We start from the raw sequence: 21,511 nt of genomic DNA, 5'->3' as shown, positions 1-21,511 counted from the left end.
GACTGGGCCCTTCTCACATCCCACATCCTGGCATGAGACACGCTGCCCACATGGGACTTGGGCCTCACGGCATCCTTGCACCCCATGCAGAGTCTGGCAGCTGCTGTGCCCTGGTCTTTCATCTGACATCAGACAAACCTCCATCCCACTGCCCCAGGAAGGGCCCTGAGCCAGCAGGAGGGAGGGACACGATCTCCCTGCCGAGGCTCTGGGCATCAGGGCTTGGCCTTTCTGCTTCAGAAGACAAAGGAGGCTTTGCTCAGCATCACAGCCACCATCCCAGTGCCTTGGTCTGCCTGCAATCATGGCTTCCAATTATCTGCTCTAACAAGTCCCTGGGGAAGCTGGCTTGTGAATGGGCTCAGTGGGGCCCATTACTACTCCAAGAATCTTCACTGTTCCTTCTGACTTTGTCTTCTTGAGCACTTCGTGCAATCTTCTCTCAGCACTGGAGGTGATGGACTCAGCAGCAAATGCTCCCTGGGGCCCATTACAACCTGAAGAGCCCTCCTGTGCCTTGTGCCTTCCTGTCATCTTCTTCAGGTGTTCAGAACTTGTGCAGCAAACTGGACTGGTGTCTGGATACATCTAAAATTGGAAGAGAACAACAGGCATTAATGAAGTCTATTTATTTATTTATTTATAGTTGAGTTTAATCAAGAAGTTGCAGCAGCACTTGGCAATTGATATTGACACAGGATGTTCCCTAATGAGATTTGCTCTGTCAGTGTATGGACAAATGTCCTCCTCTGCTACCCCACTCCATTTCTATTCACATTGGCCCCGTGGGACTTCCATCACTTTTCCTCCCATCACACTTCTCCTCTGCAGTCCCCAACTCAGTGTTAAAACTCCTTTGCACCAAATCCAACTGGCTTTTTCAAAGAATAAGCTGCACATGGGTAATGAAATATTTCTCTCTCTTTTTTTTTTTTTTTTTTTTTCCAACAAACAGTTGTAAACATGATGCAATTGAATGAACAATTGCATGCCTTGTCCAAGCCACATCTAATGAGGTTTGTCTTTCACAGAGAATAGTTGTACAAAAAATGAGTTAGGCAGAGAGAGGAAGGGATAGATATAATCACAGTTAAGGAGCAGATCAAAGAGTCCATCGGAGTTTGGACAGATGGAGCAAGTTCCAGAAATCTTCCTAAAGGTGACAGATCAGCCAGATAGTTTGAAGGTATCAGAGTGAACAAAGAGCAAGGGATGGGAAATCTGGAGAGCAATGTCCAGATGGCCTGCTGAAAACATGCCCTGAACCATGGTCATTGATTTACAAGAGCTGGAGACACCTGCAGGATGAGGGACATCAAATACGCAGCAGGGTAGAGCAGTGGTGGATGCTGGGCATTGGTCACAGGGCATTGGCACTGGCACCACTGTCTGTCTCCCTGTACGTGAAGGCATCTGTGTCCTGCAAACACAGTTCTGGAAAACACTGTATTTAAGAAAAAATAAAAACATAGAAGACCAAAGATCTTCTCAAAGACTTGTGTTTCCAACGTCAAAAGAGAGAGGACTCCTGAGGATACTACAAGTGAGAATCTTGTTAACTTATTTTCACTGATTTCTATCTTAGTCTTCAATTCTTTTTTTTTCAATTTTACTGACATTAATGAACATCTTTAAGGCTTACAGCTTAGAAAAGAAGATCCATTTGTGTCTTGCACGGTGCCTGTTGCTCCCCAGAATTTCCCTGCCCAGAGCTGTCCGTGACATCTCTCAGTCTTTGTATAAATGGAGTTTCACTGTGGTAATGAGCTTTTTTCTTCTTTCTCAGTTGTTGTTTTAGATGGTCCCATGCAGCACAGGACTCATCATGCCCTTCATGCCCTTCATGCCCTTCATGCCAGGTACCCTGCCCCATTCTACTGTTGGTACACACTGGCCACAGTGTTCCTTGAGCTGCCTATGTATTTCTACAAATCTTTATTGTGTTTGATATGCCTGGGCAGATTGAGCTGTGTTTGAACTTTGGCCTTCTTAAACACATCTCAGCAGGTACAATAGTGCAGACACTCTGCACTGCTCCCAGCTGACCACTTCTTGTTTACACTTCCTACATGCTTTCTTTCTGTACTGTACACCACAGACTTGAAGAAGAAGCCAAAGTGTGCTCTCCTGAAGTCCAAAGATGTGAGTTTGTCCTTTTCCCTCCCCTCAGACTCCTCAGCTCCACCATCCCATGGCCACTGCAGACCAGGTTCTCTTTGACCATCACATTCCCCATGGGTCCTTGCTGCTGGTGAGTATGAGATCTAGCAAAGCACCTCTCCTCTTCCGATCCTCTATGTCTTGGTCAAGAAGCTGCCGGCTGTGCTCTCCAGAGATTTTCTGGATGGTGCATGCCCTGCTGTGTTGTCCCTGCTGCAGATACTGCAGTGAAAAAGGCCCCCACCGGCGATAAGGGCCTGACAACATGAGGCTCCCATCTGTCTGCAGAGGGCACCTTCCACTTGCTCTTCCTGATCAGGAAGCCAGGAACAGACACTGTTGGTCTCCTCTGTTTGCCGTTTCAATTTGCTCTGTCCTCTCTGCTCTGCCATCCCCAGGAAGAGCTCAGTGCACTCTCACAGAGAGCAGTCGCCCTTCCTTGTCTCCTCATCCATCCATCATTAAGACTCTGTATCCCCTGGTGCTACAGTCCAGTTGTGGAAGCCATTTAACCATGTCCCTGTGGTCCAAACAAGAGCAACTCTACCAGCATTTCTAGCTCAGCATGTGTTGCTGTTCTCATTAGTGTAAAAACACATAAGACAACAAACCTACCCAGGATGGATCATTGGATTTAGTGCATCTATGTTATTTTTGTTCAGAAGGTGGCACACATGCGTTAGACCCATTGTAAGGCTCAGAGCTGTCCAAGCAGCACGGACTCTGCTAGGGCATGGCTTTCCTGAAGGCCCTGAGTTGCATTTGCAGCTGCATGTGAGTTTGCTGGACAACTAAGGAAATCAGCACAACACTAGGCTGCTTCTGATGCCATTCACGTGGGTTTTCATCAGTTGAGGAATAAAGATGCGTATTAGCTTTGCAGTGCCTTGTGATACAGAATGTGCAGCAGAAGGAGAACAAAGATCTGGCTCTTCTTTTGGGAGCCCAGCCATTTAGTCAGCTGCAAAATTCTCCATGCTCCATGGAGACGGGTGAAAAAGACATTTTGAGATGCCATAAATGCAGGAAGTTTGTTCTCATTCAGGATTGCCACAAGTATTCCTAATCTTTCTCTGGTCTCATATAGGGATGACATGCCTGCACTGCTTCAGCTGGATCGCTGCCCTGCCCAGGGGAAGTCCACCCCTCCCTGTCCAGGTCTGTGTGCCCTTTTTGTTTTAGCAAACACTCTCTGGCAGGACTAACCATATGTATGCAATTGGTCACTGTCCAGTGGACATTTGGTGGTTAATGCAGCAGATTTCAGAGTACAATCATGATGCTGCTGTCTTCCAGGAGCTGTTGGCCACAGAGACCCAGGATCATCTCCGGGGGGATCAGTGGATAAAAATGAAATCCTCTGCTGCTGAGCTGGGCTGAGCCCCTGGGACACAGGGAGCTCCTACAAGTGGGCAGTGCTGCAGAGACACAGCTCTGACTAAGAGCAGCTCCCGTGTACTGTGCATCAGTACTAGGGGCACATTCTGCAGGTGACATGAAGAGAGAAGAGAAAGGAGAGAGGGATTACAGGATATAAGGGGTGTGAGCGGGCTGCAACCTCACTGCAGGAGCATTGACACGGTAAGTCTCTCACCATAGGTAATGCAAACACTTTTCCAACAGGGATCACCAAATCTGGCACTTCCCAGTGCAGATCAGGCTGCATACACTCTGTGTTTCTTTATGATGGAATAAGAGTTGTTACAGCTGAGGGCTTCCCTGCTGCAGCATCAGCGCACAGCCTGGAGGGCGCATCAAGAGAGAACCCTAAAGTGCATTTTACCTCTCTGCTTTCCTTTAACGTATATATTCTTTCAATAAAGCCATGGGAGTTCTCTTAGGTTCCCTTTTTCACTTGAAAAAATAAACATGCACTTAGATAGTGCCTTGCAAACAGGGTGTGTTCTGGACAGTAAATAGGAACGCAGAGCGTTTGGGCTGGTGTCTGTATGCTCAGTCAGGGAAATGACAGGAAAACAGCCCCCAGGATGAAAATCTGCAGACCACAGAGATATGATCAGGGAATTACCCCCTTCAGTGCAGGGACCTTCCTCTGAGCAAGCTCCCACCTAGAAACGTTTCTGCCCACATGACCATGGGGTCCGATGCGTGAACCAGCTCCTGTGCAGGCAGAGCTCCAGCAGAGCAGAGCAGCATCTCCCCAGGCACGTGTCCATCACCCTCTGCAGTGCACAGGGGCTGAGAGCCACTGCCTGGGGCTGCGGGCAATGCAGTCTGTGAGGCTGGGAAGGAGCTGGCTTTCCCTTAATGAGATGCCATCATTAGGACACATCTCCCTGAGGTGCCCTTCAGAGCCGTGAGCCAACCTTCAGAATGCAAATCTTTCCCATAGCCTGGACAACAAATTTGAGGGAAGTTGCAGAGAGATGCAATATGCAAGGAAATGCTGTGGGGCTGGTGAAACGAATGTTAGGTTTCCTTTGCAATACGCGTGGTGATGAGGCACTGCTGAAGTACGTTGAGAAATGATGAATATTCAGTGATGGGCAGTGGATTCCTCTGCTCTCAGCTCGGTCTGCCTTCTTTTCACAATGTTTTGGGAGTGTAATCATTATCCCTCTTCAAAACTGACAATCTCAGAGCAATTAGTAACAAGCCCAACCAACTCCCCTTTCTCCACACTAAGCAGAGGTGAATCCCTTTGCCTCTCAGGTCTCATAGGCATGCATATTGAGTACAGCAGAAGTGCTCCGAATTTCTCAATTCCGCAAACACTCCATGGACACACTGAGTGCAGAAAAAACTATCACTGCAACTTCCATTTGTAACCCACATATTTCTGGCATTGAGTCCACAGATGCTGACAAGCACCTCCCTATTGGAATTGACTTCATGTGACACATTTTGAAATGAAAACCTTTCCCTACACGACCACATTTTCCTGTCCCTATGGGGACAAGACTGTTCCCTGGAGAGAAAAAGTGCAGAAGCCCTCAAGGCAAACTCGACGTCAAGAAATGTAGCTCACATCATTGAGGTTGAATGAACATTTTCCACACTGAAATCTCTGTCTTTAACTTTTGTATTCCCTGGAAAGGTTCTTGTGGCAAAAGGCAGCAGATGTCCAACAGCAGCTCCATCAGCGAGTTCCTCCTGCTGGCGTTGGCAGACACGCGGCAGCTGCAGCTCCTGCACTTCTGGCTCTTGCTGGGCATCTACCTGGCTGCCCTCCTGGGCAACGGCCTCATCAGCACAGCCGTAGCCTGCCACCACCGCCTGCACACCCCCATGTACTTCTTCCTCCTCAACCTCGCCCTCCTCGACCTGGGCTGCATCTCCACCACTCTCCCCAAAGCCATGGCCAATGCCCTCTGGGACACCAGGCACATCTCCTACGCAGGATGTGCTGCACAGGTCTTTTTCTTTCTCTTCTTCATCTCAGCAGAGTATTGCATTCTCACCATCATGTCCTATGACCGCTACGTTGCCATCTGCAAGCCCCTGCACTACGGGACCTTGATGGACAGCAGAGCTTGTGCCACCATGGCAGCAGCTGCCTGGGGTAGTGGTGTTCTCTATTCCCTGCTGCACACTGCCAGCACATTTTCACTGCCTTTTTGCCAAGGCAATGCTGTGGATCAGTTCTTCTGTGAAATTCCCCACATCCTCAAGCTCTCCTGCTCAGATGCCTACCTCAGGGAAGTTGTGCTTATTGTGGTTGGTATCCTTGTGTTTTTTGGGTGCTTTGTATTCATTCTTGTGTCCTATGTGCAGATCTTCAGGGCCGTGCTGAGGATGCCCTCTGAGCAGGGGCGGCACAAAGCCTTCTCCACGTGCCTCCCTCACCTGGCCGTGCTCTCCCTGTTTCTCAGCACAGGCATGGTTGCCTATTTGAAGCCACCCTCCATTTCCTCCCCATCCCTGGACCTGGTGGTGTCATTTCTGTACTCGGTGCTGCCTCCAGCAGTGAACTCCCTCATCTACAGCATGAGGAACCAGGAGCTCAAAGATGCTCTTCGGAAACTGATGACCAAAAGTGTTTCAAAAGCTGTGAACTGCCCACCTTTTTCTATCTAAGTGTTGTAATACAGATTTTAACAGAATCAAACTGTCTTACTTGGTTTATGTATTAGTTTCCTAAGTGTAATATATTGAATGTTTTATTCTGTGTTTTAATTATTGTAATGTTTTTCACTTAAATGTCATTATCCACATCAATTACTACTCTGTTTGTACCTGTGCAGTGTTGCCCAGTCACAGTGTACATAAGGAACCAGGATCTCTGTGAAGCTTATCAAAACAAAAGGCATGCAATGACTTTTTCTGTCTTACTTCCTGTGGGACATTTATGGAGCTGCCAGGGTCAGCTGTTCTCAGCACTCCATAATCCAGCACGAAGCATACAGCTGTTAATCAAACTGTGCGGTGACTGCAGCCTGCAATAGCTGACGGGCCATCCCTTGGCGCCTGGCTGGGGTCTGTGCTTTCAGGCTCACATCTGTCAGTGCCTCTGACAGGCCAGCAGCAGCACCTGGTTTGCACGTTGGTTGTCAGATCCCCTCTTCCTCAGTCCCTGTGAGACCTTGTGTATGAAAATGTCTTGGATATGGGTTCTCATCTCAGAGGCTTAAACTTTTCCCTGAAGTCTCCCTTCAGTCTTCTTTCCATTTGCCACACAGAGGTGGGCACTGCCTCCACGATGACGAGGGTAGCTGAAGCACACATGAGAGCCCAGGAAAGATTGCCCAGGACTCTCAGGAGACATTCTGGAGCATGAATTTGAAGGTAGGAAGTGCAACTGTGGGGTAGCACAGAGCTGCTGGGCAGGTGGTGCAGGTCCTCCTGCAGAGCTCTGTGTCCTTCTCCTTCCTGAGTCAGGTGCCACTTCCATCTCAGGAATGGAACAGCCAACAGAGGTGAGACAGAAACTTTTCAAGAAAAGGCTCAGGGTTGCTCTAAAAGACAGAATTCAGTGGTGTGGTGGTGGTGTGTTGAGCTGAAACTCAACCCCACAGACCCTTAGCCTTGCAGCTCCTGTGGCTTGGTGACAGTGCTGCTGTGTGGCTGCAAACACAAGCAAGGACACGCAGTAGGCACTTCTGTCACACAGTTTCCACCACAGCAAGTCTATTGCTAATGGAGATCTCCTCATGGCAGTGCCTGTAGGCTCAGGGCTTCTATAATTGTTGCTGCCAAGAACATTCCCAAGGAATGGACTGCACAGATTCCCACACTTACTCTCCCACTCATGCTAAAACCAAGCTTTAATTGCTAGCATTATAGTACTGTATTTAACAATTGTTAAATTCCCTCACTGCAGCCCAAAACAGAACGCTAATCCGTATTGCTTACCTGTACCCTAACACTGTCCTGAAAACCTTAGCAGAACACCAAGCCCTCTCACCAAACCTTTGCTTAATCTCTGCCCCTAAAGGTGACTTCTAACCCTTAATCCCTATCCTGAACACCCAACACCCACAGACCCTGCTCCTGCGCTCTGCCCTCTTGAACATCAACCCCTCCCCTAACCCTAAAGTTTGGGTACTTGGCCCTTCAGGGCAGAGCAGGAATGGTGGAGTCTTAGAGCAAATCCATGTAATGCAGTGATGAATGTGAGGCGACGTCTGTACAGGAGGTGACGTGTGACTGATCAGCTTGAGGCCATAAGGAAGAGGTGGGTAGGAATGCTGCCATGAGCTCAGCTCTACCTCAGGCCCTCATGGGCCTGCAGGTGGCACGAGGCTGTGAAGGTGGCTGTGAGGTCACTTCTGTGTGTGCAGTTGACAGGCCAGCCCCAGCAGCGTGTCCCAGAAAGGAATGGTGTGCTGCCTTCTGCCTGAAGCAGCTGGTGGTCTGCCCTTGACTTCTGGCTGGGATCTGTGCACACAGGATCACATCTGCAGTGTCCCTGAGAGGCCGACAGAAAGTGCCAGGTTGCCGTGTTGCCTGTGGGATCCTCTCTGCCTGAGCACCTGGTAGGGCCCATGGAGGAAGAAGGAGGTTTGTGTAAGGGATTGTGATGGCTCTTCTGTGTGAGGACACAACTCCATAGCAGGAGGGACGTGACTTGGTTGTGTCTGTCCATGAAGCTGGCACGTGCCTTGGAAGATGATGGTGAGGTTCCTTCTTCTCAACGGCTGACAGGCCACAAGAAAGATGATGGGTGGCGTTTCCATGAGGAAGTGATTTCCAACATGATGGAGTTGACCTTGGTAGTGGAAATGAGCAAAGGGGGGAAAAAACTACCTCATAGTGTTGCTTGAACACTAGAGACTGGGCATGAGGAGGAAGAAACATCCCTGGAAGAGTTATGATGTGGGGCCATGCTGGGGGATCACTCCATGGCTTTGTGTTTCAAGGGACGTTCAGAGGGGCTTGAGAGACATCAGTGACATGACTGCAGTGCCAGGGTCAGAGCGGGGCAGAGAGGAGAGGTGGGTGTCTGCAGACCACAGGGAAATAGGGGCTGGGCTGGAGCAGCATTGGAAATCCTGCAGAGAAGGCAGTGGGTGCTGTTGAGGATGGAGGGCCCAAAAGCAATGAAATATTTGTCCCCTTGGCCATGGTTTGTGAGGAGATTTATTATGGTTATGGTAATGGGGCCTCAATGCCTCCTGGCATCCCTGTGCAGAGGCTGGGAGGTGTCACACTGCTGTCCTTCACATGGAGTACAATCTGCCCCACCACACCAACCCCAGGATGAGCCCTGAGCTCATTCCCTCACATATGATGGATCTCCCCTCCGGGGTCTGGATGTCAGGCCTTGTCTTTCTTCATCAAACAAACCAGAAGATTTCTCAGCACAGTGCTTTACCTAACTACAATCATTGCCTCCAATTCCCTGCTCTAACAAGTCCAAGGGAGGCTGTGTTGGTAATGTCCCTCAGTGGGCCCCATTACTACGCCAAGATCCCTCCTCTTTTTCTTCCACCTTTACTTTCTCAAGTGCTTACAGCATCCGCCTCTCAGTACCTGAAGTTGATAGACCTGGCATCAAATGTACCACGCGTCTCTCTGAAGTGCAGAAAGTTGCAGTGAGCCATGTCTGTTTCATAATATGCTTAAAGTCAAGATTTATACAGCTAGGTGGAGAGGTTTCTTAATGTAGTAAAGGAAGAAGATTTCAAAGGGCACCCGATAATTCTTTTTGTTCTGATTTAAAGTAGTGCATCTTGTTGCTTTTGGAGCATCTTTCACCAACTGATGTTGATCCAGAGAGTCTCCTAAGGAGATCTGCATAGGCAGGAAAAGCAATTGCTTGAGGTCTGACTCAGTACGGACAACCTGACTGCTCACCTCCCCAGGCCTGACGTGTCTGCTGTATGCCACCTGGCACTTGCATCACTTTTCCCGACAGCAGAATTCTCCACTGAAGTCTGCAGCTGGATGTTACAGTTCCTTCAGACCATTCCTTTACCTGCTTTCCTTAGAGAACTGTCTGCGCACAGGCACAGGACAGGTTTCCAACTTTAAATCAAGCAACAATAAAATACAATACAACTTCCCTAAAAACAGAGCATGCTCCTCAGCCATATCCCACCAGTGTGGTTCACCTTCCCAATAGGAGAAGTACTTTACATAGGTAGATAGGAAATGATAAATGTTAATAGGAAACACATTAATTGAAGGATAAATGATAAGGAGCAAAACCCCACTGTGTGATCACAAGCATCCCACGCCATCTCCAGAGGCCTCAGAGGTCCTTTCTGGAACAGGCAGCTTTCCGATAGGACCTGCAGGAGACCAGAGCCCCCTCGAAACTGCAGCAGGAGGGCAAGCAGAGCATGTTCCTTCTCATCCATCCTCTAACTCAGAGCAATTCTCCATAGCCCTTCTTCACAGAGTCACAGAATCACAGAGTCGTAGGGGTTGGAAGGGACCTCCAGAGATCGTGGAGTCAACCCCCCTGCCAAAGCAGGATCCCTACACCAGGTCGCACAGGTAGGCGTCCAGGCAGGTCTTGAATATCTCCAGAGAAGGAGACTCCACAACCTCCCTGGGCAGCCTGTTCCAGGGCTCCGTCACCTCGCCGTAAAGAAGTCCTTGTGCACATTGGTGCGGAACTTCCTATGCTCCAGCTTCTGGCCGTTTCCCCTCGTCCTGTCTCCACATACTACTGAAAAGAGTCTGGCCTTGACACTCTGCCCCCCACACCTTAGATATTTATAGACCTGGATCAGGTCCCCTCTCAGTCTTCTTTTCTCAAGGCTAAACAGACCCAGCTCACTCAACCTTTCTTCACAGGGGAGATGCTCCAGGCCCTTGGGGTCAGAATGGGGGATGTGGGCCATGTTGGAGTGCATGTATTGATTTCTTCCTGAGAGGGGACTGGGGTTCCCTGTGGCCCAAAGGTGGAGACGTGATCCATAACCCCACATGACCCCATAACCCCATAGAACTCGGCGTGACCCCAAGGCTCCACGTGACCCATAGCCCTATGAGCACCATCAGCCCATATGAGGCTGTGGACAGTGATGGGTCAGTTCTTGGGTTGTTCAGGCGGTACTGGAGGGTGTCTGTGGGGCTGCTGTAGAACAGCAGTCTCTATCTGCCCCGACCCTCATCTTGCCCACATGTTGGGGGGCAAGATGGGGGTCAAAAGGGCAATGGGGGGCTATGGAGGGGGTCCCATGATCAGAGCAGATTCCCCACCAGCTGCGTGTGAGGGAACATCAGCCCCACTGAGCTGTGGGTGTGTCCCATAGCTGCCCCAGAGTGCCCCTATAGCCCTCCCATAGGCGTCCTTTAACTGCCCCACAACCCCGCACGGCTTCCCCACATCCCAGCAGATCCCCCCAAGTGCCTTTGGGATGTGCAAGAAACGCTCTCATCTGATGTTCCATTAGGCACAGATCTCGGTGCAGCAGCAAAGCTCATTTCTTATTGCTCAGATGATTTCCAGCAGCACACAGGTGACACACACAGCCATGCTGACCACAGCAGGGTGCAGCTTCTTGTTGCAGAGTCCCGTAGCGGTGGGTGACCGTGCAAAAGGGGAATCCCACCACTGATGTTCTCCATCCTTCTCCTTCTGCACCACCATGCATTCCTTCCTTCTCGTGCCGCGCTGCCATCAGAGTTCTTTGTCCATTCCTGCTCCAACAGCCCCAATCTGGGATACCTTTTTTTTGTAAGGAGTTCTGCTGTTTGTTCTGCGGCTGACTTGGATTTCTTCTCCCACTGTCTTGTGAAGGAGTTGATTTGCTTCAGTCCATCCCAGCTCCATTCCTGGTTCAAGTCTCCCTCATTGCTACACAGCACTGCAGCAGCCAAGCTCCAGTGCCTTCCCCAGTCTCAGTGGGATCAGTTTGTTCTGTTCTCGTCCACTTAGAGGAACAGAAGCTACCAACCCACCAACCCTTGTGACAGGTATTTCCCTGCAGAAGCATTCCTGTCCTTCTTGTGGCCCCTTTGTCCAGTTCCCAGCTCTCCAAACTGAGACGTATGGCTGCAACCCGCCCCATGTCTTCCTTGGGGCACCTCTGGGGCAGCCCCACTCTGAGGAAGGAGGAGATGCCTTTTCCCCACACACAGCTGGTTCTATGGCCACATGGGGTGAGGACAGGGGGTCGTGGGTCACATGAGGGTCCTGAAGGGTCACAGAGTTATGGGGTTACGTCGGGTTATGGGGTGGCTCAGTGTTATGGGGTCAGATGAGATTGTGGGTCACAGTGATGGGGTCATATGGGATGGTAGGGGCATTTGGGGTGACATGGGGTTATGGGCCACATGGGGTTATATAGTCAAGGTGAGGTGGAGGCAAGGATCCCAGAGTTCTGGGGCCACATGTCAGGGGTTGCAGCGTGATGGGGGCAGGCAGGGTCAGGGAGTCACAGTGTGGTGTGGGGGGTATGGTTCACACAGGGCTGTGGGTCACGTGCAGCCATGGGGTCACACACATACAGGGTTACGTGGTCCTCTTGGGTTCTGGCTCATGTGGGGTTATGGCTCAGGGCCCCACCTTTGGGTCCAGGGACCCCCTGTACAGTCTCACAAAAAAAGAAATGCGCTCCAACACTGCCCCACATCCCCCCTTTTTACCCCAAAATGCTCCCCACATCCCCCCGTTCCCCCCGTGTCCCCATACAACTCCATACCCCTGTGTCCTACCTGCAGCCAACATCCTGCCTACTTGAGAGCAGCATTCTGCCCCTGCAGGCTGTGTTTTCATATCCAGCCCATGTCCCTGTATCCCCCATAGCACCCCACAGAGCCCCAGATCTCCTCAAGGACTTTCTCAGACCCAGTTCACCTCCCCCAAAGTCTGGCTGGTACCTCACAGAGCCCCACAATCCCCAGCAGCACCCCATGTCCCCCACTGGGCTCCCTTTCAACCCTGTATTTCCTCCCTCGGACCCCCCTGACCCATTCCAGGGCCCGCCAGGGATCTCACAGCCCCCCACAGTCCCTGACAGGACCCCCATCACCGTCCCAGGCCCCCCATAGCCCAACTGGGGCTCTGGTGCTGAACCCGGCGTCCTCGGGGAGCTGTGCCGCAGTGCTGCGCCCTGAGCCCTTGTGCAGTGCTGCAGATCCCAGGGCAGTGGGCGCTGCTCTGCATGTCCCCGCCCGGCCCAGGAACGCCACCCCTGCGCTGTCTGTGAAAGTCTTGCCTTGGCTCCTGGCACATCTTCCATCTGCAGAGCACATGAGGAGTGTCCCTCAGACTGCGGCTCCGGGTTAACCCCGCAGCGTCCAAACGAGGAATCCCGCAGCAACCCGCATCTCGGGATGGGGCTGCAGCTGTGCCCCAGTGCCTTCATTACAGGTGTCCTTGCACACGCGCGTGCGTTTGCACAAAGTGTGTGTGCAGGTGTGTGGATACACGTGCGTGTGCATGCACAGGGGTGCAGCAGCTCTGCCTCAGAGCCTCGTGGGCCCGCAGGAGGCACGTGGCTGTGGAGGTGGCTGGGAGCGCACTGCTGGCTGCAGAGCTGCTGGGCGGTGACAGTTTGAAGGGTGAGCGGGGAAGGGGGCCCCTTCCATAGCATCACAGAATCACTCAGGCTGGAAAAGACCTTCAAGATCATCGAGTCCAACCTAACCATCCTACCCTAACTCTAACATCCCTCAGCTAAATCACGTCCCTGAGCACCACATCCAAACTGTTTTTAAACACATCCAGGGATGGTGACTCTAAGACTCCACCATTCCTGCTCTTCCCTGAAGAGCCAAGTACCCAAAGTTTAGGGTTAGGGGAGGAGTTGAAGGTGAGGAGGGCAGAGCACAAGAGCAGGGTCTGTGGGTGTTGGGTGTTCAGGATAGGGGTTAGGGGTTAGAACTCACCATTTTGGGGCAGAGATTAAGCAAAAGTTTAGTGAGAGGGCATGGTGTTCTGCTGAATTTTTCAGAACACTGGGTACAGGTAAGCATTACGGATAGGTGTTTTGTTTTGGGCTGCAGGGAAGGCTAGAGTTAAATACAATATTTTAATGCTAGCAATTAAAGCTTGGTCTTAGCATGAGTGGGAGAGTGGGAATCTGTGCAGTCCATTCCTTGGGAATGTTCTTGTCAGCAACTTTTAAAGAAGCCCTGAGCCTTCAAGCACTGCCATGAGGAGATCTCCATTAACAATGGATTTGCTGTGGTGGAAACTGTGTGACAGAAGTGCTCACTGCATGTCCTTGCTTGTGTTTGCAGCCACACAGCAGCACTGTCACCAAGCCACAGGAGCTGCAAGGCTAAGGGTCTGTGGGGTTGAGTTTCAGCTCAACACACCACCACCACACCACTGAATTCTGTCTCTCATGCAACCCTGAGCCTTTTCTTGAAAAGTTTCTGTCTCACCTCTGTTGGCTGTTCCATTCCTGAGATGGAAGTGGCACCTGACTCAGGAAGGAGAAGGACACAGAGCTCTGCAGGAGGACCTGCACCACCTGCCCAGCAGCTCTGTGCTACCCCACAGTTGCACTTCTTACCTACAAATTCATGCTTCAGAATGTCTCCTGAGAGTCCCGGGGAACCTTTCCTGGGCTCTCATGTGTGCTTCAGCTACCCTCGGTCATCGTGGAGGCAGTGCCCACCTCTGTGTGGCAAATGGAAAGAAGCACAGAAGGGAGACTTCAGGGAAATGTTTCAGCCTCTGAGATGGAACCCATATCCAAGACATTTTCTTACACAAGGTCTCACAGGGACTGAGGAAGAGGGGATCTGACAACCAACGTGCAAACCAGGTGCTGCTGCTGGCCTGTCAGAGGCACTGACAGATGTGAGCCTGAAAGCACAGACCCCAGCCAGGCGCCAAGGGATGGCCCGTCAGCTATTGCAGGCTGCAGTCACCGCACAGTTTGATTAACAGCTGTATGCTTCGTGCTGGATTATGGGGTGCTGAGAACAGCTGACCCTGGCAGCTCCATAAATGTCCCACAGGAAGTAAGACAGAAAAAGTCATTGCATTCCCGATGTTTGGATAAGCTTCACAGAGATCCTGGTTCCTTATGTACACTGTGACTGGGCAACACTGCACAGGTACAAACAGAGTAGTACTTGATGTGGATAATGACATTTAAGTGAAAAACATTAGAATATACAAAATACAGAATAAAACATTCAATAAATTACACTTAGGAAACTAATACATAAACCAAGTAAGACAGTTTGATTCCGTTAAAATCTGTATTACAACTCTTAGATAGAAAAAGGTGGGCAATTCACTGCTTTCGAAACACATTTGGTCATCAGTTTCCGCAGAGCATCTTTGAGCTCCTGGTTCCTCATGCTGTAGATGAGGGGGTTCACTGCTGGAGGCAGCACCGAGTACAGAAATGACACCACCAGGTCCAGGGATGGGAAGGAAATGGAGGGTGACTTCAAATAGGCAACCATGCCTGTGCTGAGAAACAGGGAGAGCACGGCCAGGTGAGGGAGGCACGTGGAGAAGGCTTTGTGCCGTCCCTGCTCAGAGGGCATCCTCAGCACGGCCCTGAAGATCTGCACATAGGACACAACAATGAATACAAAGCACCCAAAAAACACAAGGATACCAACCACAATAAGCACAACTTCCCTGAGGTAGGCATCTGAGCAGGAGAGCTTGAGTATCTGGGGAATTTCACAGAAGAATTGGTCCACAGCATTGCCTTGGCAGAGAGGCAGTGAAAATGTGCTGGCAGTGTGCAGCAGAGCATGGAGAACCCCAGTGCCCCAGGCAGCTGCTGCCATGGTGGCACAAGCTCTGCTGTCCATCAAGGTCCCGTAGTGCAGGGGCTTGCAGATGGCAACGTAGCGGTCATAGGACATGAAGGTGAGAATGAAATACTCTGCCGATATCAGAAAGACAAACAGGAATGTCTGGGCAACACATCCTGCATAGGAGATGTGCCTGGTGCCCCAGAGGGCATTGGCCATGGCTTTGGGGAGAGTGGTGGAGATGCAGCCCAGGTCGAGGAGGGCGAGGTTGAGGAGGAAGAAGTCCATGGGGGTGTGCAGGCGGTGGTGGCAGGCTACGGCTGTGCTGATGAGGCCGTTGCCCAGGAGGGCAGCCAGGTAGATGCCCAGCAAGAGCCAGAAGTGCAGGAGCTGCAGCTGCCGCGTGTCTGCCAACGCCAGCAGGAGGAACTCGCTGATGGAGCTGCTGTTGGGCATCTGCAGTTCCTGGGCATGGAGTCCTGTGCGGAGTGCAGAAGATAATGACAGAAGTCAAGATAACTTGCAGACACTCTCCTCCTGCTATACTATAGAAATGTTTCTTTCTCTTTGAAAAATGTTCATTTAACTCCATAACTTCAATTTCCTTGCATGAGCTTTAGTGTACCTTAAGAAGTAGAAGCTGAAAGAGCTCTTACTTTCCTCTCATTTCCTAATCATATCTCAGCTTCCTAGATAATTTCCTCTTACAATCAATTTCCATCCCTCATATCTTTATGCTGTCTGCACTCACAGTGCCCATCCCTACCTCTTTTCTGCACTTAAATTTCTGTTAGAGAAAGCTGTCTGTTTTCAGGATAAGAGCATTATTCATGTCAGCAGAAAACGATAGCAGTTTCAGCTGAAAGCACTTTAGGAGAATGTTCATATAAGGGCAAATTGTGAATGGTACAATTCAGGATTCTCAGAGATGTGTTCATATTTCACATCTCCTTTCAGAATTCCGCCTCCAACTCATTCTCCTTCCCTAAGAACAGGTGTTGGAAAATCCCTGCCTTGTCTCTCCTCCTGCAAAGCACCCTTGGAAAAAAAACACCCAGTGGTGAGTGTAGCTGTTATCCCCCTGCCCCAGGCAGCAGCTGTAGCAGCAGAAGACCTCTGCCCTGCCCTGCCGTGGGACTCCTTCCCCCCACACATCTCCCCGCAGCGCCCTGGGCAGCTCCCCGGGCAGGCTGAGTGCTGAGTGCTGAGTGCTGAGTGCTGAGTGCTGAGTGCTGAGTGCTGAGTGCTGAGTGCTGAGTGCTGAGCCTGGCAGGCGGCAGAGTCAAAGCCTGCAGTGAGACTTACCTTGTCAAAGTCTGTGAGCAGTGCTCCTGCAGTGAACTCAACACCTGCTCAAACCATACACATCCTATAAGCTCTCTGCCCTTTCTCTCCTCTCCTCCTGTCACCTGCAGGCTGTGCTGTGCAGAAGAGCTGCTCCTGGGCACAGCTGTCTCTCTGCAGCGCTGCCCACTTGTAGGAGCTCCCTGAGTCCCAGGAGCCCAGCCCAGCCCAGCCCAGCAGAGGATGTCATTTTCTCTTCCTCACTGCTCTCCCTGGAGATGACTTGGGGGCTGCAGGGCTGGCAGCTCCCGATAGACAACAGGGTCATCTCTGCAAAACGTACTTTGAAGTCAGATGAATTAATCACCAGTAGACAGTTTGATTCCAGAAGCATTGTTTGTCCTAAAAAATTGTGTGTGCCGAGCAAAGCTGCCAATGCCCCATCTGGTGTCATGGTTTTATGATTCTTGTTATCAGTATTCCACATCATAACATCATGTAAAGCACCGGGAATTAAAGAGTTAATACTCCAGTTCTGTGGACGGACAACTTTCTGGATACCTGGTTCTCAGAAGAGAAGAAGAACCGCATATCCCAGGGGACTCTGAGTTCAGAGGGGAAGATAGGCCGTGGGAGGAAGACCTGGGATCTCTCACTTGCTCGCTGCCTGGCAGTGTGTGGCTGCGCGCCCCAGCCGTGCGCCTTCAGTTCAAAGTAAGGCTTTTGGTTTCAGACACTTGCTCTCTCATTATATTTGAGTTATTACCCTAAATTCCAATTTTATTTTATAACATTGTGTTATCTTACATTCCAGTATCATGTTTAGTAAAAATAAGTTTCCTTCTTCAATCATTGATGCTGTTCTTTATTATTTTTATTATTATAAATTTTTTTTATATTTTATTTTATTTTATTTTATTTTATTTTATTTTATTTTATTTTATTTTATTTTTTGGCCAGTGGTACTGCCAAGCCTTCAGCCCTCTGTCACGGACACACATTGATCCAGGTAACTCCGTAACAAGACAACACACTCAGTCATATGCTCTGCTTTTAGGACGGGTGTGTGGAGCCAAACGTTGGACCTGATGATCACTATGGGTCCTTCCCATTGTGGGTTGTGCTAGGATTCCATGACAAGCTGGATACAAGCACGGTGGGTTGGAATGACTGTGGTGTCACTGTGGTAGGAGTTCAGTAACACAGTCACGATGTTCTCTCAAAAGTGTGGAGAGCAGTGATGTCAGAATTACTGAGTTATGGCAGTGATCATTATTACAGTGATGTCAGAGTCACTGTGCTGTAAAGGGGAGACAAGGTCAGTGATTTCAGCTCCACTGTGTCGTCACAGCTGATATGAGCATGGTGGTGTTGCAGTCAGACAGGAGCTCTGCATGTGGGTGAGCATCAAACACGGCATCCCCAGAACCAAATGCTACCAGTGAGGAAATGGTGCCTCCACCTTGGGCCTGGGAGTTCAAAGTTCTGTTGTGATTGACTGCTTGTTCAGACTGAGCCCCTCTCACATCCCACATCCTGGCATGAGACACACTGCCCACATGGGACTTGGGCCTCACGGCATCCTTGCACCCCATGCAGAGTCTGGCAGCTGCTGTGCCCTGGTCTTTCATCTGACATCAGACAAACCTCCATCCCACTGCCCCAGGAAGGGCCCTGAGCCAGCATGAGGGAGGGACACGATCTCCCTGCCAAGGCTCTGGGGATCAGGGCTTGGCCTTTCTGCTTCAGAAGACAAAGGAGGCTTTGCTCAGCATCACAGCCACCATCCCAGTGCCTTGGTCTGCCTGCAATCATGGCTTCCAATTATCTGCTCTAACAAGTCCCTGGGGAAGCTTGCTTGATAATGGCCCTCAGTGGGGCCCATTAATACTCCAAGAAACTTCACTGTTCCTTCTGACTTTGTCTTCTTGAGCACTTCGTGCAATCTACTCTCAGCACTGGAGGTGATGGACTCAGCAGCAAATGCCCCCTGGGGCCCATTACAGCCTGAAGAGCTTTCCTGTGCCTTGTGCCTTCCTGTCATCTTCTTCAGGTGTTCAGAACTTGTACAGCAAACTGGACAGGTACCTGGAGACATCTAAAAGAGGAAGAGAACAACAGGCATTAATGAAGTCTGTATATTTATTTACTTATGGTTCAGTTTAAACAAGAATTTAAAGCAACACTTTGCAACTGATATTGACCCAGGATGTCCCCTAATGAGCTCTGCTCTGTCACTGTGTGGACAGATCCCCATCAGGCTTCCGTTTTCCTTGCTGGACAAGCCCAGCTCCATCAGTCTCTCCTCACATGTGAAGTGCTCCATCCCCAGTCACCTTGAGTGAACCTTCCCAAACTCACTTTGTCTTGCTCTCATCAGCCTTGTGTTGGGGATCTGAACTGTAGAGGCAATGCTCTGGATAATGCCTTCCCTCCATCTTCCACCCATTATCTTCTTCATATTAAATAACTGGAAACTTGATTTCTTACCAGATTTCCAAATTCTGAAACAAGGAAGAATATTTATTAATTACAGGAGATACTAACATTAAACATTTGGAAGGAATTCTTAACACTTCTAAGATCATGATTGTGAGGCATGGAACAGCTGTGGAACAGGTAGCCCAGAGAAGTGGTGGATGCCCCATCCCTGGCAAAGTTCAAGATGTCAAGGGCCCCAAGCATCCTCATGTACTGGATGACAGCGCTGCCCACAGCAAGGGAGCTGAAACTGGATGGTCTTTTAGGTCCTTCTGATCCAAGCCACTCAAGGATTCTGTGGTTCCTGTCAGTCTCGTCCAACTCAGAATCCTGTTTGCTTAGGTATTCCCTGATCACCTCTTCTTTCACCAAGGACACATCTGCCATGCACCAACAATTCCCACCTGTCTCTGCCTCCTAGGATTCCAAGAAGACCAGACCAACTAATAAACCGTGAGGTCAGGAAGGAAATGAGTATCAGAGACGTTTCCATGTCCTGTCTCACCATGTTCCCTACACCATTCTACTGTGGGCCCACATTCTCGCTAGCCTTTCTTTTGTAGACTACATATTTCTACAAGCCCTTCTTGTCTGTGATATGCCTGGGCACATTCAATTGCAGTTGAACTCTGACTTTCCTAGACTCATCTCAGGAACACTGGACAAAGTCTCTGCATTGCTGCCAGGTGCTCACTTCTTGTTTCCATTTCCTGTACGCTTCCTTTCTGTGTTTGGGTTAGAGCAACACAATCAATTCACAATAATGCAGGATTTCTGACATCTTAACTTGCCTTCCTCTTCCTCGGAATGGAAATATTCTGCTTGGAAGCCAAGTTGCTTAGATAGTTGCCACATTTTTTGACCCTATTCCCTCAGTGCCTTTCCCTGCTGTTCTGTACACCACAGACACCTGAAGAAGCCAAGGTGTGCTCTCCTGAAGCCCAAAGGTGTGAGCTTCTCATTTGCCCTCCCTTCAGATTCCTCAGCTCCACCATCCCATGGCCACTGCAGACCAGCTTCTCTTTCACATTCACATTCCCCATCAACCCTTCCTTGGCAGTATGAGATGCAGCAGAGCACCTCTGCTCTTTGGTTCCTCTATGGCTTGGTCAAGAAGCTGCCAGCTGTGCTCTCCAGGGTTCTTCTGGATGGTGCATGCCCTGCTCTGCTGTCCGTGCAGCAGACACTGCAGTGGAAAAAGCCCCCAAATGGGACAAGGGCCTGACAACACGAGGCTCCCATCTGCACGTAAAGGGCACCTTCCACTTGCTCTTCCTGATCAGGAAGCCAGGAACAGACACCGTTGGTCTCCTCTGTTTGCCATTGCCATTGCCCTTCACTCTGACCTGGCTGCTCTGCCTCCCCCAAGATGAGCTCAGTGCACTCTCTGAAAGGGCAGTTGCCCTTCCTTGTCTCTTTTGGAAGCCATTTCACCACATCCCTGAGATCCAAACAAGACCTCAGGTCTGCAACTCTTCAAAGCTTTCTAGCCCAGCATGTGCTGGTGTTCTCATTAGTGAAAAAGCACAGAAGAAAACAACCTATTCAGGATGGGTCATTGGATTCAGTGCATCCATGGTATTTATGAAGATGGCACAAAGGCATTGGATCCACTGTGGGGCGTCAAGTTGACTAAGCAGCACAGACACTCCTGGATCTGTCTTTCCTGAAGGCCCTGTGCTGCATTTGCAGCTGCATGTGAATGTGCTGGACAGCCTGGAGAACTGGCATGACATGACATGACGTGGCTGCTTCTGACACCGTTTGCTTGAGAGCCCATAGAAAACTGAAGTGTTTTCTGTTAAACAATACAGATGTGTTAGCTCTGTCGTGCCTTGAGCTCCAGAATATTCAGCAGATGTAGAACAGAGAAAGATCTGCCTCTTCTTTTGAGAGCTCATCCATTTAGTCAGCTGCATACCTCTGCGTGCTCCATGGAGAAAAGTGAAAAAAGACACACAAGTGCCATAAATTGCCATCAATGCAAGGGTCTGATATCATTTAGGATGGCCAAGAATATCTCCATCCCCTCTCTGGCCCTCAGCTGATGCTCAGGAAGGAAAGGAGGTGTCTAAGTCAGGGATTTCCCACGCACTTCCCAAGCACTAGCACACATCCAGGAGCACCCCAGGCACCTTGGTCATCACCCAGGGTCTGTGTGTGAGCAACTGACTCCCCGCTGAAGGACCAAGGACTCGGAGCAGGAGCTCACATGCAGGCAACTCCTTGTGCACATCTGAACTGAACCAGAGGAATCCCTGAAACTCCTGTTGGTCCGTGGGGAGCAGAATCTGATTTCAGCCCCAGAGTTTCCAACTAGCGATGAAATGCCTGCACTACCTCAGCTGGATCAGTGCCCTGCCCAGGGGAAGTCCACCCTTCCTGACCTTCTCAGTGTGTCCTTTTTGTTTCAGCAAACACTCTCTAATCATATGTCTGGAATTAGTCACTGTCCACTGGACGTCTGGTGGTTAACTAAGCAGATTTGAAAGTAAAG

The 21,511-nt window shown here is 50.2% G+C and overlaps 2 protein-coding genes across 2 annotated transcripts; one reads left to right on the top strand and one right to left on the bottom strand.

The window, feature by feature from the left end:
- Positions 1–5,241: 5,241 nt before the first annotated feature.
- Positions 5,242–6,198, top strand: LOC149914466 (olfactory receptor 14C36-like). The gene has a single exon (XM_090126644.1). It carries the CDS (start codon positions 5,242–5,244, stop codon positions 6,196–6,198), a length of 957 nt encoding a protein of 318 aa, XP_089982770.1.
- An 8,550-nt stretch (positions 6,199–14,748) lies between these two features.
- On the bottom strand, positions 14,749–15,705 carry LOC149914465 (olfactory receptor 14C36-like). Its single transcript, XM_090126361.1, has one exon. The coding sequence runs from the start codon at positions 15,703–15,705 to the stop codon at positions 14,749–14,751; it is 957 nt and encodes a 318-aa protein (XP_089982487.1).
- Between the last annotated feature and the right edge of the window lie 5,806 nt (positions 15,706–21,511).

The sequence above is a fragment of the Phasianus colchicus genome, chromosome 29 (assembly GCF_987193195.1).
Source record: "Phasianus colchicus chromosome 29, bPhaCol1.hap1.1, whole genome shotgun sequence".
In the NCBI taxonomy this organism is placed as follows: domain Eukaryota; kingdom Metazoa; phylum Chordata; class Aves; order Galliformes; family Phasianidae; genus Phasianus; species Phasianus colchicus.
The sequence above is the reverse complement of the archived record's forward strand: the minus strand, read 5'-3'. Positions and strand labels throughout refer to the sequence as shown.